The sequence below is a fragment of the Falco biarmicus genome, chromosome 4 (genome assembly GCF_023638135.1).
Source record: "Falco biarmicus isolate bFalBia1 chromosome 4, bFalBia1.pri, whole genome shotgun sequence".
Lineage (NCBI taxonomy): Eukaryota > Metazoa > Chordata > Aves > Falconiformes > Falconidae > Falco > Falco biarmicus.
The window spans coordinates 109,931,942-109,945,859 of record NC_079291.1 but is presented as its reverse complement, the minus strand read 5'-3'; the positions used below and the strand labels follow the sequence as shown (position 1 = coordinate 109,945,859).

At 37.9% G+C, this 13,918-nt stretch overlaps 1 protein-coding gene across 1 annotated transcript in view; it reads left to right on the top strand.

Annotated features, from left to right (window-relative positions):
• The window catches only part of SYN2 (synapsin II), a 193,676-nt gene that overhangs the window by 141,632 nt on the left and 38,126 nt on the right, over window positions 1–13,918 (top strand). The window contains exons 6-8 of the mRNA XM_056336676.1: window positions 4,087–4,149; window positions 6,578–6,720; window positions 12,017–12,091. Of these exons, the coding sequence (XP_056192651.1) occupies window positions 4,087–4,149; window positions 6,578–6,720; window positions 12,017–12,091 (281 nt within the window). The remainder of the gene's footprint in view (window positions 1–4,086; window positions 4,150–6,577; window positions 6,721–12,016; window positions 12,092–13,918) is intronic.

The window sequence follows — 13,918 nt, the reverse complement described above, 5'->3', positions numbered from 1 at the left end:
GTTCCTACCAGCAGCTGCACCTAGTGGGACATGGGACATGGGACACTTCCCATATGTGGAAGTGATCTGTGCAACTTATTTCATGCTAAGGTTCTCTTGAAATGAGACTTCAATTTATTTCAAATACCGATGTAAGAAGTTAAAAACGCAGACACGAAAGCATGTAGACTGAATCTGTCTTTTTAGTATTTAGGAGCTGATAACTTTTTTTAATACTCAGTGACATTATTTTGATTAATGATATCGTATTAGCAAGTATCAGTAATGTATCTCCGTTGGTTTATATAGGGGTTCCTACAAAGACCCGTTTTTTCCAGTTGCTGCTAATCTTTATTATCAATCCAATCATATTCAGATAAACTATGAAAAATTGTATTGCATGCTTGACATATATTCTGTTTTCTCTCTAGTAACAATAGTTTATTGCATTGTTATTTAAGTTATAACAGAAGTCCTCTTTATCCTAATTTTTTAAAAAATATTCAAATGTATTTGATGTATGTTACATGTGTGTGCAAGAGTTCATGCAGTGTAGTCCATTTCCATTTCTCATACATATGAACTTGCCACATTTCTTAATATAATTTCTGTTGTTGGTCTTTTCTGATTGTTTTCCTCTCAACTTTTAATTATCACAGTAGAATTAATACTTTTCTGAATTTAAGAAAAACCTTGGAAAAATAAGTCATATGTTGTACAATGGCCCTTCCTCTTAAACATTTCAAGGAGAACATGCAGTAAATCCTATTAGTATCAGCTGTGTTTAAAGCGGATCCGTTGATACATGCTAGCTCTTCTTCCAAGGTATCCCTCTACCAAGTAACTATAATGTAAATTAAAAGGAAACCCATGGAGCTGGTAAGTTTTCACTCACTATCACAGTTGTATTGTACCTCATGTTTACCCAAATGTCTAAGAAGCCTTGAGACTGCCTGTCATGTTAAGACTGAATTTAACATAAAAGAGCAGACTGGGAAGGGGGGAGGGCAGGACTCAGATCAGGTTTTCTATATTTCCGGTAAGAAATTTCAGGCTTTGTTATTGCTTGACAGAACGATGCCATGCACAACTGGAAACCAGTTAGTGGTAGGGAAACGACTGCGTGATGGCATGTGTGTAGTCCCCATGTGCAAAGGGAGAACTGTCGTAATTAAAGTAAGAGCAGGAATGAAGACAGCGCTGTTCAAAACCCAAAACAACTACAACTCCCTCAGCTCAGCCCTGGATTCATGGGCCGGTCACAGGCGTAGACAGAAACAAGAGAAGCACTGGGATGGCTTAAGATTTGTCTTCCTTCGATGCTACCTGCTTTTTCTTCCGTCTGATGTTTGAAATGCAACATGCAGTGCCTTTTCCGCCTGCTGCCAGCTCTTTTCTGTGTCTGTGCTGGGATGTGGTATCCCACAGGAAATCTTGGTATCAGACTCCACAGCAAAATGAACTCTATTGCCTCGGATGATGTTAGTGCATTTTTTTGAGGGAGAAAGCAGTTTCTTTTTTATTCTTTTTTAAGTTAGTGTTTGTTCCTGCGGCCTGCAGAGGATTCCACAGCTTTGGAATCATGGGAAGATACGTGGTACTGTTAATTACAGGAGCGCCTTTTGTATCGCTATAGTTACAGGTCTGCCAGCATTTCCATTACAAAACCCGGTTCAGTGGTTTATAGCTCAGTCATAAAAATGTGGTGCTGCCCTTATGAATTTTGAGTCAGGCAATGATTTGTTCGCCCCCTCCCCAAAAAGAATTTTTTTTGGGGAAAAAAGTGGTTAAAATATGAAATATTAAAATATGAAAGCAACAAAAGACTAGATGTTGACTATATAGGACTTTGCATCCCTACAGTTTAGCAAAAATTTTAAATTTGCTGTATAGGTGACCTTTACTGTATAATGCTTTTGCAAGTGCTTTTGGATATTTTGAGTGTAATCAATATTTTTCATGCTTACATGCCTTAACTTAAATTGATCAAATTGAAACAGATCTGGAAAAAGCAATTAAATTTATTTTTGGATTTAAAGACCAACACTTGAAGTGGTTCCTACACAAGAGTCTAAATAAAAGACTTTCCAAGTTTTCATAGTTACTAATTCCTACAGTGTTAGTCTAAGTACCCAGAATTTCTGCCAAAAAAAAATGCAAGTTACTTTTACACAGGCACTGGAAAGTGGCAGCTACAGTTGTGCGTGTGACACAAAGCGCCAACAGATGTGTTTCAGAATGGTCTGCTTGCCTGTGGCAGTAATCCTTGATTTCAGATCTCGAGGATGCCCTGGCAGAAGATAAACATAGATGACACTTTGCTTAACTAATGGATTAAACTAACTAGGATTGCAGTAGATTTTTTGTAACTGCAAGTCTTTAAATTGAATCTGGTGTTCTGAAAAGACCCACTAGCCCCAGCTTTCAGTTTGATGCAGAAATCAATGGAAAACCTCCATGGCCTGTGCTGCGTCGCTGACTGCTGTAGGACCCTGCAGTTTCATCAGGCTTTGAAAACTCTGCTGTGTTAAAAGAGTAGATCCAAAGATTCCTCCTTTTTCTTCTCATCAGGCAGAACAGAAACAGAGATTCTGTCAAAAACGAAGCAACTTGATTTTGTTTGCTTAGATGTCCTTTACATGTTAAAAAAAAAAAAGTCCGAAGAAAACAATATTGCATCAGTATGCATTTTAGGAAAGTCAGAGTAAGTCCGTTAAGAAAAAAAGAAAAGAAAGAGCTTGATGTATTGTGCTGGGAATGTGACGGTAAGTAGTGCAGAGTATGTACCTTGCAGTGGATGACCACTTGTTCTCATGCAGATTAGCCTTTCAGCTGAAGTATTTTTAAAGCAGGCATCCTTAAATCATATTGAAAATAAATGTTTAAAATATAGGAAACGTGTGTGTGAATTTTAATTAGCTTTATGACCCTACAAATAGTTTAGGATGTTAGCAAAAGCCAAGTGACCTTCCTGTTCTTTATCTCTTGATCTTAATGTCAATATTTACAATCCCGTGACATTTTCCATGTATAGCTGTTTGTGTTTGTGCCTTTCTGTGCACTGTTGTGCAAAGCACAGTGAGATAAGTGTGAACTCCATTTAACCTCTTGACAATCCTTTCTAAGTATTCGGAAAATAAATTTCTCATAAAATCTCTTAAGAATTGTCAGCTTATTTTCTAAAGCATCAGGTTTGCCTTTGGTTGTATTTACTGTGTTAAAATTTGGTATTAAATGAAGGCTTCAGACCCCTTAACACTTACTGTTCTGCTGCTCCCCAGTTTAATTACAAGTTGAGGGTGGTGTGTTGTTTTTTTTTTTCTAGTTATAATCCAGTTCTACTAAGTCCTTGTATTTATGCTTGGTTGATAGAGGTTCAATATATGTTCATTTTAAGTGGAAGAAAAAGACAAAGAAGGGCCAGCTGTACCCATGTCAGGGAGATCTAAAACTTCTTCACATGAATGATCTAAATAAACCTGGGTATTCACAGAACTTTCTGAGAGACAGAATCGTTATCATTTATTGAATAAAGCGTATTAATGTGCCTCTGTATATTCCATTTCCTAATCAATGGGTGAATTATTACTTGCATTCTATGCAGAAGCTGGAACCTTTCCTAGAGAAAGGATCTGCCTTTAAAGAAAGGGGGTTTTGGTGAATTAGACATCATTGCTTTCATAAGTGGTCACAAAAAGAATTTACAACCTTGCTAAATGATTGAAATCAAGGGGAAAAGATGATTGATTTGACAACAACGATTATAACCTTGGAGAGTGTGAATTTATGGGCCAGAAGACGCCACAGCAAAACATAAATAGGAAATAGCAGAAATTCAGTTTAAAAAGTGAAGTCAAAAGAATGACATACAAAAAAGTTAAGGTAGAAGTACATCAATTGCTTGTACTGAGAATAACACAGCACTCAGAAAACACACACGTAATTCATCAGAGCACACAGTCTGTAGTAACAGTTCAAATAACAGCATGGCAAGAACAGCTTTGGCTGCATTAAGGTCATGCTTAAATAGTTTTCATAAATGATGTAGTTTATTCATTTAACTCGTGGCTGCTATCTCTAACATGTCTTTTTTGTTTCCCCCCTTAGCTAACAATGCCAACTTTTCCTGTTGTTGTGAAGATCGGACATGCTCACTCAGGCATGGGAAAGGTGCAGATGCTACTTACTGCATGTTAGGAGGCTGGGTGTTTGTCTAAAATAATTTGCATGTTCTTTCATTTCCTGGATATTTTAAATTTTCACTGTCTAAATTCTGTCTTGGATCCCTACCCTTGCAAATCTCTGCTTGTATATTATTCAAGAAAGCATCTCTTTTTAGGAAAATATTAAAATGTGTCATATATTTTCACATTGGTGCCTTTCCAGTTTATGCATTGTCCTATATAGGATGTTCTTTGAAACATCCCGAGATGCTTTCTCGAAGCAGAACCTTATCTATTAATTTAGTTGACTGCAGTGAAACTATTTAAGAGTCAAGGTCTGTTTGCACAATCCAATTTTTTGGACCTGGGAATATAGGAAGGTTTTGCCTTAGTTCTTTATTAGTTTCAGCTTGATACTGAACTTTTATTCATTTCCTATCTTAATGTATTCTCTCTGATTGTTTCATACCACTATATAACTGCTGCTTTCTTTCTCCAAAGTAATTGCATTTCAGTGGTGAGTACAGTTGTTTTGATATCACTTATCTCACAATGGTGCTTCAATGGGATATGATTTAAATCCCGCTTTCATTGATATCAGTGAATATTTCTAGTCATTGCAGATTAACCACTTTCTTTCAATGAAAACACTTCAGTGCTTTAAGTGTTTTAGATTTTAAAATAAATCATCAGAGAATAGTTACATTTATCATCTTGAATCGCCAAAAGGTCCATGAATGTATTTGCCGCTAGCAATAGAAATAGAGAACTGGTTTAATTGTATTTTATTCAGTAATTGTGCAAGTTGTACTGCATGTTATGTTTTTTTGCCTATGACTGTTTTGCTTTATTTCGTACTTAGTAAGCAAGTGGAAATCCAGCAGCCACTTTAATTGAGAGCAGAATTAACCACTAATTACTTAAACTGCAGGTTTTGTGGATTGCAATATGTGAAGTGTTAGAATATTTATACTGTACTTTCAATATTCACCTCTCACAGGAAAGGGAAATAATGTACAGAAATATTCAGCATGTCAAATGTCTAGAAATCAGATATTTTAGGTATAAAATATTTTAAATCCTTAAATAATAAATACCAGTCTTTTGTGGCAACATGCTTACTGTCAGAGTCCAAATAAAGGTTTTCCTCACATCCCAGTCCTCCCTAAAGGCATTGCTAGGACTAGTGTTTCCACTGGTCATAACTAAACTTGCATATGCTATAAGTTTTCAGAAACTAAGTTGAAACCAGGCATTGTGTCTGGTTATGTGACTCTCAAATGGCAAATTACTCTGTATTCTCTGTCTGAGAGTTGAGAGCACGTACTTAGTCCTTATGACTTCTTTTAGCTTCCCCAGACTCCATTTAATACACAAGTCCCATCTCACAGCTGTGGCAGTCTGGCCTGCAGGTTCCGTCTGAAGTACCAGGTGACAGTGGGAGCAAACAAAGCACCAGGCTTGGAAAGAGTTGCAAACTCTCCTAATACTGGAGAGCATGAGAAATACTAATCCCTGCCTCCTTTCCTCACCGTTCTGAAATGCAGTTTGGGTCAGTGTGTTGGAGTTCTAGTTTCCCTCTCCCATTAGCCCTAAGACTTCTCTTCTGAGTCACCTTTTCTCCCAAAGCCAGACAGCTTCCTATAAGTCAACCGTAGCGATGTGCCCTCCCTGTCCAAAAGTAACACCTCTGTCCTCCATCTGTCCTCTAAAGTCTCCTTCTCCCTCTCCCCCGAAATGAGCATTCCCCACTTTTCCACCTCCCTCTTATTTCAGGATGTTAAAGTTGATGGGTTTAGTACCATGATGGGTTTAGTACCATTCACCATCTTGGCACCATGTTCCACAACTAGGAAATCCTACTTCTAGAAGGCTGGCTCCTTGCAGAGAAGTGGGAAAAATAAGAAAAAACTGGTTCTGCTGTCTTGAGCCAACCCTCTTTGCTCCATGTGAATGTGCATCCATCAGGATGAAGGAGCCTTCATCCCCTCCCTGCTGGGAGGTACATGACGTGACAGTCCATGATGGGCTCCATATGCACTGTTACAATGAGCAATTTACAGAATCAGCAAGAATTCTGTATAAATTAGTATTGCATATTATCACACCTTGAAAAATTCCAAAGCCTGCAGATCTAAAATTAACAATCACTACTTAAAAGAAACAATTGAAAAGCAAAATAAAATTCCACTGTCTGCAAATTGCTTTCTACAGATAAACAGGTAATATTTTGCCTAGAAAAATAGATACTCTTGATACAGGAATGTTACAGAATCTAGAAATCAGATGATATATCCTCTACTTTTTTTTATAAACTGGTGCTATCAGAAACATACTTCTCATGAATGCCATTTGCAAATGAATTCTACATTTTATTCCTAATCACTCTTTTTTTCTTTTGTATATGCTGTTTATTTGTGGTATGATGACTACAGATCAAGGTAGACAACCACTACGATTTTCAGGACATAGCCAGCGTGGTAGCACTTACTCAGACCTACGCCACTACTGAACCGTTCATAGACTCCAAATATGACATCAGGATCCAAAAGATAGGCAGTAACTACAAAGCATACATGTGAGCCAAAAACTTATATTATTTCATCCTTTTGTTTCAAAATCAATAAGCACCAGTACGTTTAAGAATGTTGGCTGAGCTGATGTGGTGACTATGCCTCCATTGTCATACTCTCTGGAAAGACAGTATTTTGGACTTTCTAGATTTATCAAAGGTTTTTAAGTTGATTGTGACTGGGAGGAGGAGGATAAGACAACAGGTGAGCCTGCCAGAATGGGTTTCCTGCTAACCTTTGTTTATATTTTTAATTTCAAGAAAGGAGCAGTTGGAAAGGGATTTGTTTTTCTAGCAGACTTGTTAAATCAAATTCCTTTGTATCTTTTCACCAATTTAGGGCAAAATTTTCTTCTCCCTTTAAGGACAGTTAGATGACATTCATTCACACAAACGTGAATCATAACGCTTCAGTGTAACAAAGTAATCTCCCTTTAACATAATGCATGTAAGAAAAATTCTGATTTTTCAGTGGCCTTTGCATGTATAGATGAAAATCTCTTCTGATTTTAGATTCCAGGTGTTTGTTTAAAGATCATGACTATACAAGAGGCTAAAGGGGTATTTCGGTTTCATAGACGACATTAAGCTAGAGCAGCGAAACAGGTTATCATGTAGTAGTTGAGCTGTGGTAACTATGTTTATTCATATTTTTACTCTGTTTCAATTGCCAAGCAATGTAATCCGACATACACTCATTTTATTCACCTTTTTAAGATAAATTAGATCATCTCATGTCTTTGTTCCCTCATGCTGGCAATTCTGGGGCAGGAAAAATGAAACAAAACATGGATAAAAATACACATGTGCATTTACATATGCACACACCCCTACACAGGCGGAGATACTTCCTTAGGAACTCCTATAACACTGGAGGGATCGGAGGTTTCTTATATGTTGATGGTTGTCAGGAACAGGTGCAGTCAAGTTCTTTATCAGTGAAAACAATGGAATTCCAAGCAAACCATGAATACAAAGAGAAGCAAAAGTTGGAGCTGTGTTAAAATGCTTTAAAAGTTTTATAATATTAAAGACAGGGCTAGCATCAAGTGTCAGGTAATTTAGGAACCTAGAATTTAGAATTCTACAATTTCTAATCTGTAAAATTAGAAATTTTACATTTATTTTCTTAGAAAAAAATCTTTTCTGTCTAAAAAATATATATTAGAAATTTTTTTTTCTAATAAAAAAACTGTTAGAAAAAAAAAGCCAAGAAGCTTAAGAGAAAGTAGAACCTTTTGCATGCGGTGAGAGGAAGGGGCAAAATATATCTCCTTCGGTTGATATTGGAATGCCACATACTCATGCCTCCACCCCTGAGACTTTGCTGTCACAAGGTCAAACTGTGTGAGCAGCTGCTGGTCTCTCCTGACATGTGACTTGAAGGGGTATTTGAGAAAGAGCACCAAAGATGAGGCCTTTCAAGAACAACTCAAGTAGTCCAGCTGCCGCTGACTGTACATCCGAGGAGCCTCAAGAAAACACAGAACTGGGTGGAAATACTGTTCACATAGGTCAGATCCATCCAGCAGCATGGACACTCAGTCTTCTGCTTTATTTTGAACTATCTTAAGTTTTGCGGAAACAGTGTGTTGGAAATTTGAGTTGTACACAGCGACAAAGGCAGGACACAGAAATAATTGTGAGGGTTGAGAGGTTTCTGCAATCCTTCGCTGGTGACTTTCAGCGTTCTTAGCGATGCAGCGCAGCAACTCTGTAACTCGAGGTTCCTACAGGATTTCAGGTGTGTTGGGCCTACCCCATCTCTCCCTATATGCAATAAGAATCATAAACAAATGCTTCTGAATGATACAGCTTTTACCCTCTGGCTTCTCCGGGGAAGTTAATTCTAGTTCTGCTTGTTTGTCTTACACTGGTGTTCCAGACTGTTGGCTTGCACTGGATTTAGCCCTGTGTCTGGAGACATGCAATACCGCCATACTCCTGCATCCCAAGGTCTCCTCTTTCCTACCTGTCCAAATCACAATTTGGTCCAGTCCCACCGCTTTCCCCGACCACCACTTTCTGTCTCTTACCCCTCATGTCTAACTTTTTCTATTGCCCCAGGTTCTCCCTTTCCCCTTTTATTCTGCTCAGGGTTGTTCTACGGCCTTGTTCTCCCTCTACTCCCAGTTACCAGTCACCCTTCTTTCTCTGTCTCAGACCTTTTCATACAACTTCTGCCTCTTCAAGGCTGCAATAGTACTTTTCTTTCTTGGTTTTTTTGACAGGCAGATTCCTTGTGTTGTGCTGCCCACCTCTCCCCTCCCCTGTTGTTTATAATGAACGTAGTGGAATGGTCTCTCTCTTGCAGCTCCCAGCTGGCAGAGTCATAGGAACAAGGCCCAACACCTCATGGTTATGACACACTGCCAGATACAAGTTAGTAACTTGATGGTTCACTCCCTATGGTAAAAATTGGACATTTCATAGGAGAGCACCCTACATTTTTTTCCTTGCCTTGAAATTTAAGTGCTGTTCAGTGTCTAGAATAATTTTGGAAGAGTCAGCCATGGTAAATTTACCATTTTCAAATATAAACGTTTCTTCTTTACAGAAGAAGCAGTTGGCCTAAGGAACAGCAAAAAATAAGTTAAAATGACAGCCTGTTCCTCCTACCTTTTATTTATTTTTAAGTTTCTACTCAGAAATTATGGGTTCATCCAAATGCTAAAAGCCTAGCAATCATTTTTTCTCTAGATTCTTTCACACAGTTAAATCACACCAAAAAATGAAATACCAATCCATTGTTACAAAGCATCATGAAAAGGAGAATATTTACCAAATGTCTGAAAAAAATCTTCATGTGTGTACATATACATTATGTTAGTAGAATAATGTTTTACAGCTGGTTCCCATTTTGTTCTGTGACACAGGAACAGAGTACTTAGAGAGCCACCACAAAAAGTACCAGCTGAACATTTGTTTTTGTAGTTTAAAGAGAGTTATTAAGAGCTTCAGTTTTAAAATTCTGTGGGAAATTGTGGTATAAGTGGATCCATGACTCACAAAACATTGGTGCTTATCATCTGTCAGTGGAGATTATAGCCAAAATGCAGCACTGGATCCCTCTAAATACCACAGCTCCCCAAAACGCTTTGTGACGCATACTTAACTACACTTTGGTACCATTACAGAATTCATCTGACTTCAAGGAAATAGACTTAAAAGGGTCACATACAATGAAGAAAAACAGAAATACAAACCCACTGCATCTAAATCTCCTCTCCAAAAGCAATACTCTGAATCCGTAACTTCATGCACTTTGATCAGAAGAGCAATAAAACTGAAGTAGAGCACATCAACCGAAGGACAGTGCTATCGAATCAAAGCTCTAAGCAGGCTACCTACACAAGAATTGTAGTTAGACATTTCTGAATATTTTTCTGATGACAAGTCCCCGTCCCAACAATTTGGATTGCTTACTTTAAATGGTATTAAATAAAGCAGAAGGGTGTTGGAAAAGGGGAAGCTCAAGTTACTATGAATTGTTTATGCTAATCATAATTCCTTTTCCCCCAATTTTAAAACAGTTGTTCCTTCTTTGCAAAAATCAAATCAAGTGGAAACATGTGAAGCCTAATTATAAAGTACACAGAAGTGTTAGGAGTTGTTTCCTGTATTATCCAGTATTTTATTTAGTAAAAGAGGAGGGAGTAACAATATGAAAGACCCTTAGCAATTATCAGGACAGAAGTGAAAAAGGGTGGGAAAACTACATATTTCAGTAGAAGAAATCATGTATGAATTACAGAAACCACATCTGAGGTTTAAGATGACAGTCTGGTTGGGTACTTCTGTCTAATGGAACCCCTGTTGTTTTGGAGTTCTTCTGTGTCATGGCCCTGGCATCAACAGCTCCAGGCTACAAGCTGTTGAGATGACACCAGTCAGGTCTGTGTCCATAGCAGCCCTCTGAGTCCTCATCTGGTCCCTACGGTATCCTTGCAGCCAGCCAAGCATCCAGTCACGAGGCTTCTTCAGGTCCTGCAGGGGATCTTTCACGCTGTGGAGTGAAAGCATGGCTTAAAGCAAACCATCTTTTCTTCTCTAGTCAGTAGTGCTGGTGTGACATCTGTGCAGGTGAGGAACCTGAACCAAATACTGGCTGAAAGTCTTCAGGGTGATTATTTTTTTTTGGTGTGATGTGGTCACATCTTGCTTCCTAAAAAACACCTTAAATAGTAGATGCTGATGAATACCTTTAAGTCTGCAACAGAGTTGAATTGAGATTTGTGAGAAGTATTATCTCTCTGATGCAGAATATGGGTTGAGTAGTAATGAACTTAAAAATTTAAATTTGTAAGTAGACAACTTTATGTGTAAATAACACTTGAAAAACTGAAGCAGAAATCACAAAATAGCCTTATTATTGGGCAAAGTTACCTTACACACAGCACTCAATATGCATGTTCCCCTTTCACTGCTTCCTCCCACATCAACAAAGAACGTGGCATCTTAGAACAACTTGGTGCTTTAAAATTCAGCTAACTTTATGAGACTCCCATAGAAAAATCAACATTCCCCCACAATTGCTACTGACCCTCATAATTAGGTTAATAGAAAAATGGAGAGAAAACTATAGCTGCTGCCTGATATATTTTTAATGCATTACAGATGTTCCCATTATTTTACTAACTGGAAACACTTCATAATTTGTATCCTTAGCCTATTCCCAGTACAGCATTTAGGTTTCAGAAAACAGTAATCTTCTCAGCCCTAGTAGCAGTCCTAAAGTCTAAGGAGAAAAAAAAAACAACTTTATACGAATCTTTTTTTTTTTTTTTTAGAGATTAAATAGAAGATGGTATACTCTAGCCCTGACATAAAAAGTTTAGATTATGTTAGTAAACTAACAAAGACTGAAAACTGGAAGGGAAACCAAAATCCAGTCTAAAAGAGATCTGATACCACTTCAGAAATGTTAAAAACATAGATATCTTGATTTTGAAGTATTGTGACCTAACCCTGTAGTGGTATGGATTTGAAATGAGAAGCTGAACCTTCATCTTCTTGACATTTACAGTAACGGTATGTTACAGGCTATTCAATACATGCATAACTGATAACAGCTTATTGCAAACACTTTCACTTAATCATGGTAGTTGGCTGGGTTTTTTTAAAGTATTACTGACAATTGCAATGCCTGTTAGAATCCTTTGCATTTAAAATGTTCTGTTACAAGCTGCCAGATATGAAAAACGTGTAAATACTGCTGTAGTTTCATGTGAAAATCAGAGTAATTTAAGAAATAGTAAATATAATACCACTGGCTGCCTTTGTAATATTTTCCCCCTTTCAGGAGAACTTCTATATCCGGAAACTGGAAGACAAACACGGGCTCTGCAATGTTGGAACAAATTGCTATGTCAGATAAGTAAGTCGAGTCTCTTGTAAAAGGTAATTAAAAAAAATTAATGGAATTTTATTTTAAATTATTTTTTAAAAAATCGCATTGTCAATTTGCAATTCACAGTAAATGCATGTCTCCCATGTCTTTTGGAAAAAAAAGTCCTTGAATGAAATGAGAGAACATGAGCCAAAATTTCCATGTGACTTGACTCAGAGTTAACTACCGAAACTAAGTACTAGCCTTAGGTGCTTACGTGCACCCTTGGGTTCCTACGTCCGTGTCTGCACTGAGAAAACTACTGGAATTCCCTTCAGAAAATTTGATTTTTCAGATTCAACCTGTCAGTCATTTCCTTTCGTTCATTTGCCCTCTTTTACCAAACAGTCTTACCCCATGCCACCATGCTTTTAACCTTTCTCGTTCTACATCATCTATTGTAACCAAGCAGTCTGGTCTTAATTTTGCCTATTTAAATCACATTTCTCTTTTCTGGCTTTCATTCCTGCTAAATTATTTATTTTTCATTTTTGAAATTTCCACGAAACTGCACTGTGATTTGCTGGAATATAATGAAGCTTATTTCCCTCATGTCATCATTCCAGCTCTGTACTTTGGTTTTCTGTGCTTTTCTTTTTCTCTCCCATCCTTATGCTGGATACTTTTTGCAATCCAGTCAAAAACATTCTCCTTGTAGTATTATTTTGAAGCTCAGGTCTTCTTTTGACGTGATTCTTCTCTCAATACTGTCTATTTGCTCCAAGCTCCTCCACAACATACAGACCTCTTTTTCCCTGCAAAATAAATCTGTGAGGTTTTTTGATGGCTATGAATTTTCTCTTGTTCAGTTTCTCCAAAGGTTGCTACCAGTGGAAGCTGAAAAAAGTCTGTATAATAAAAGTGTGATTTGAAAGGTGTTTTAAAGTTCAACAGTAGTCTTTTTCTGGTGGTTTTTGGGAAAAAAAAAAAAAAACACCAAACTTAATAGTCTTTTGTTTTTTTTTAAAAAAAGTCTGGAACCTACAACTTGGTCCTTCCTGTGAGCTGAGGGAGACACGGGAACTGAACCATTGCTTGCCCTGGAAAGGTGAAAACAAATAAGACAGGAATTACAGCTCCCTGCTGTCCAACCCCTGTCTAGACTGTGTCCTCACTGATCTCCCCTCTGGGGATGGAGTGGAGCCACATTATTTTCTCTTTCTCGTTCCCCTCCCACCTTCCTTTAGAAAGTGAGGTTATGTCTTCACTGAGAGGGAAAGTGTGCTGTAGTGTGTGTAATTACAGTCCGTGAGCTGTTCCTCTGTAAAAACACAGGCACTCGAGATTTGCTGTAAGGAAAACTAAACACTATCTAGTGTGGGTAAGGAGTGCGGAGGGCCAGCCGGGCCTAGCGGCCTCGCTGCAAACGCTCTGTGTGCTCTGCTTCTGCTGCTGGCTTTGGATGTAAGATAATGAGAGCCTCATAGGTATTTTCCCGTTAAAAAACACTAGCTGACAAAACTAAACTTCTTTTACGCTGATGAAGACAAACGCGTAGAAAATTTGTGTTATTTTGTATTATGCGGATGTTTTCTTATAACAGAAAGGGGTACGTATCACATAGCCCCTCTTTTTGTTCAATTACCCACTGAGGCGAGCAAAGCAGAGCAAGGAAGGGAAGGGAAAACTGAAGTTTTCTGAAGAGTTGAAGTAGTCTAACGGCATACCAAAAGCAATCAAATCTGATGCATGTGCATTTCATTTATAATAAGTGTCACGAATTAGGAAGAAGTGTTCTGAAAGCACTGCCTGAGTTGACATGGTTGATTGAATACAAATCTGAGTCTAGAAATGTAGAAAAGCAAGAAGAATGTG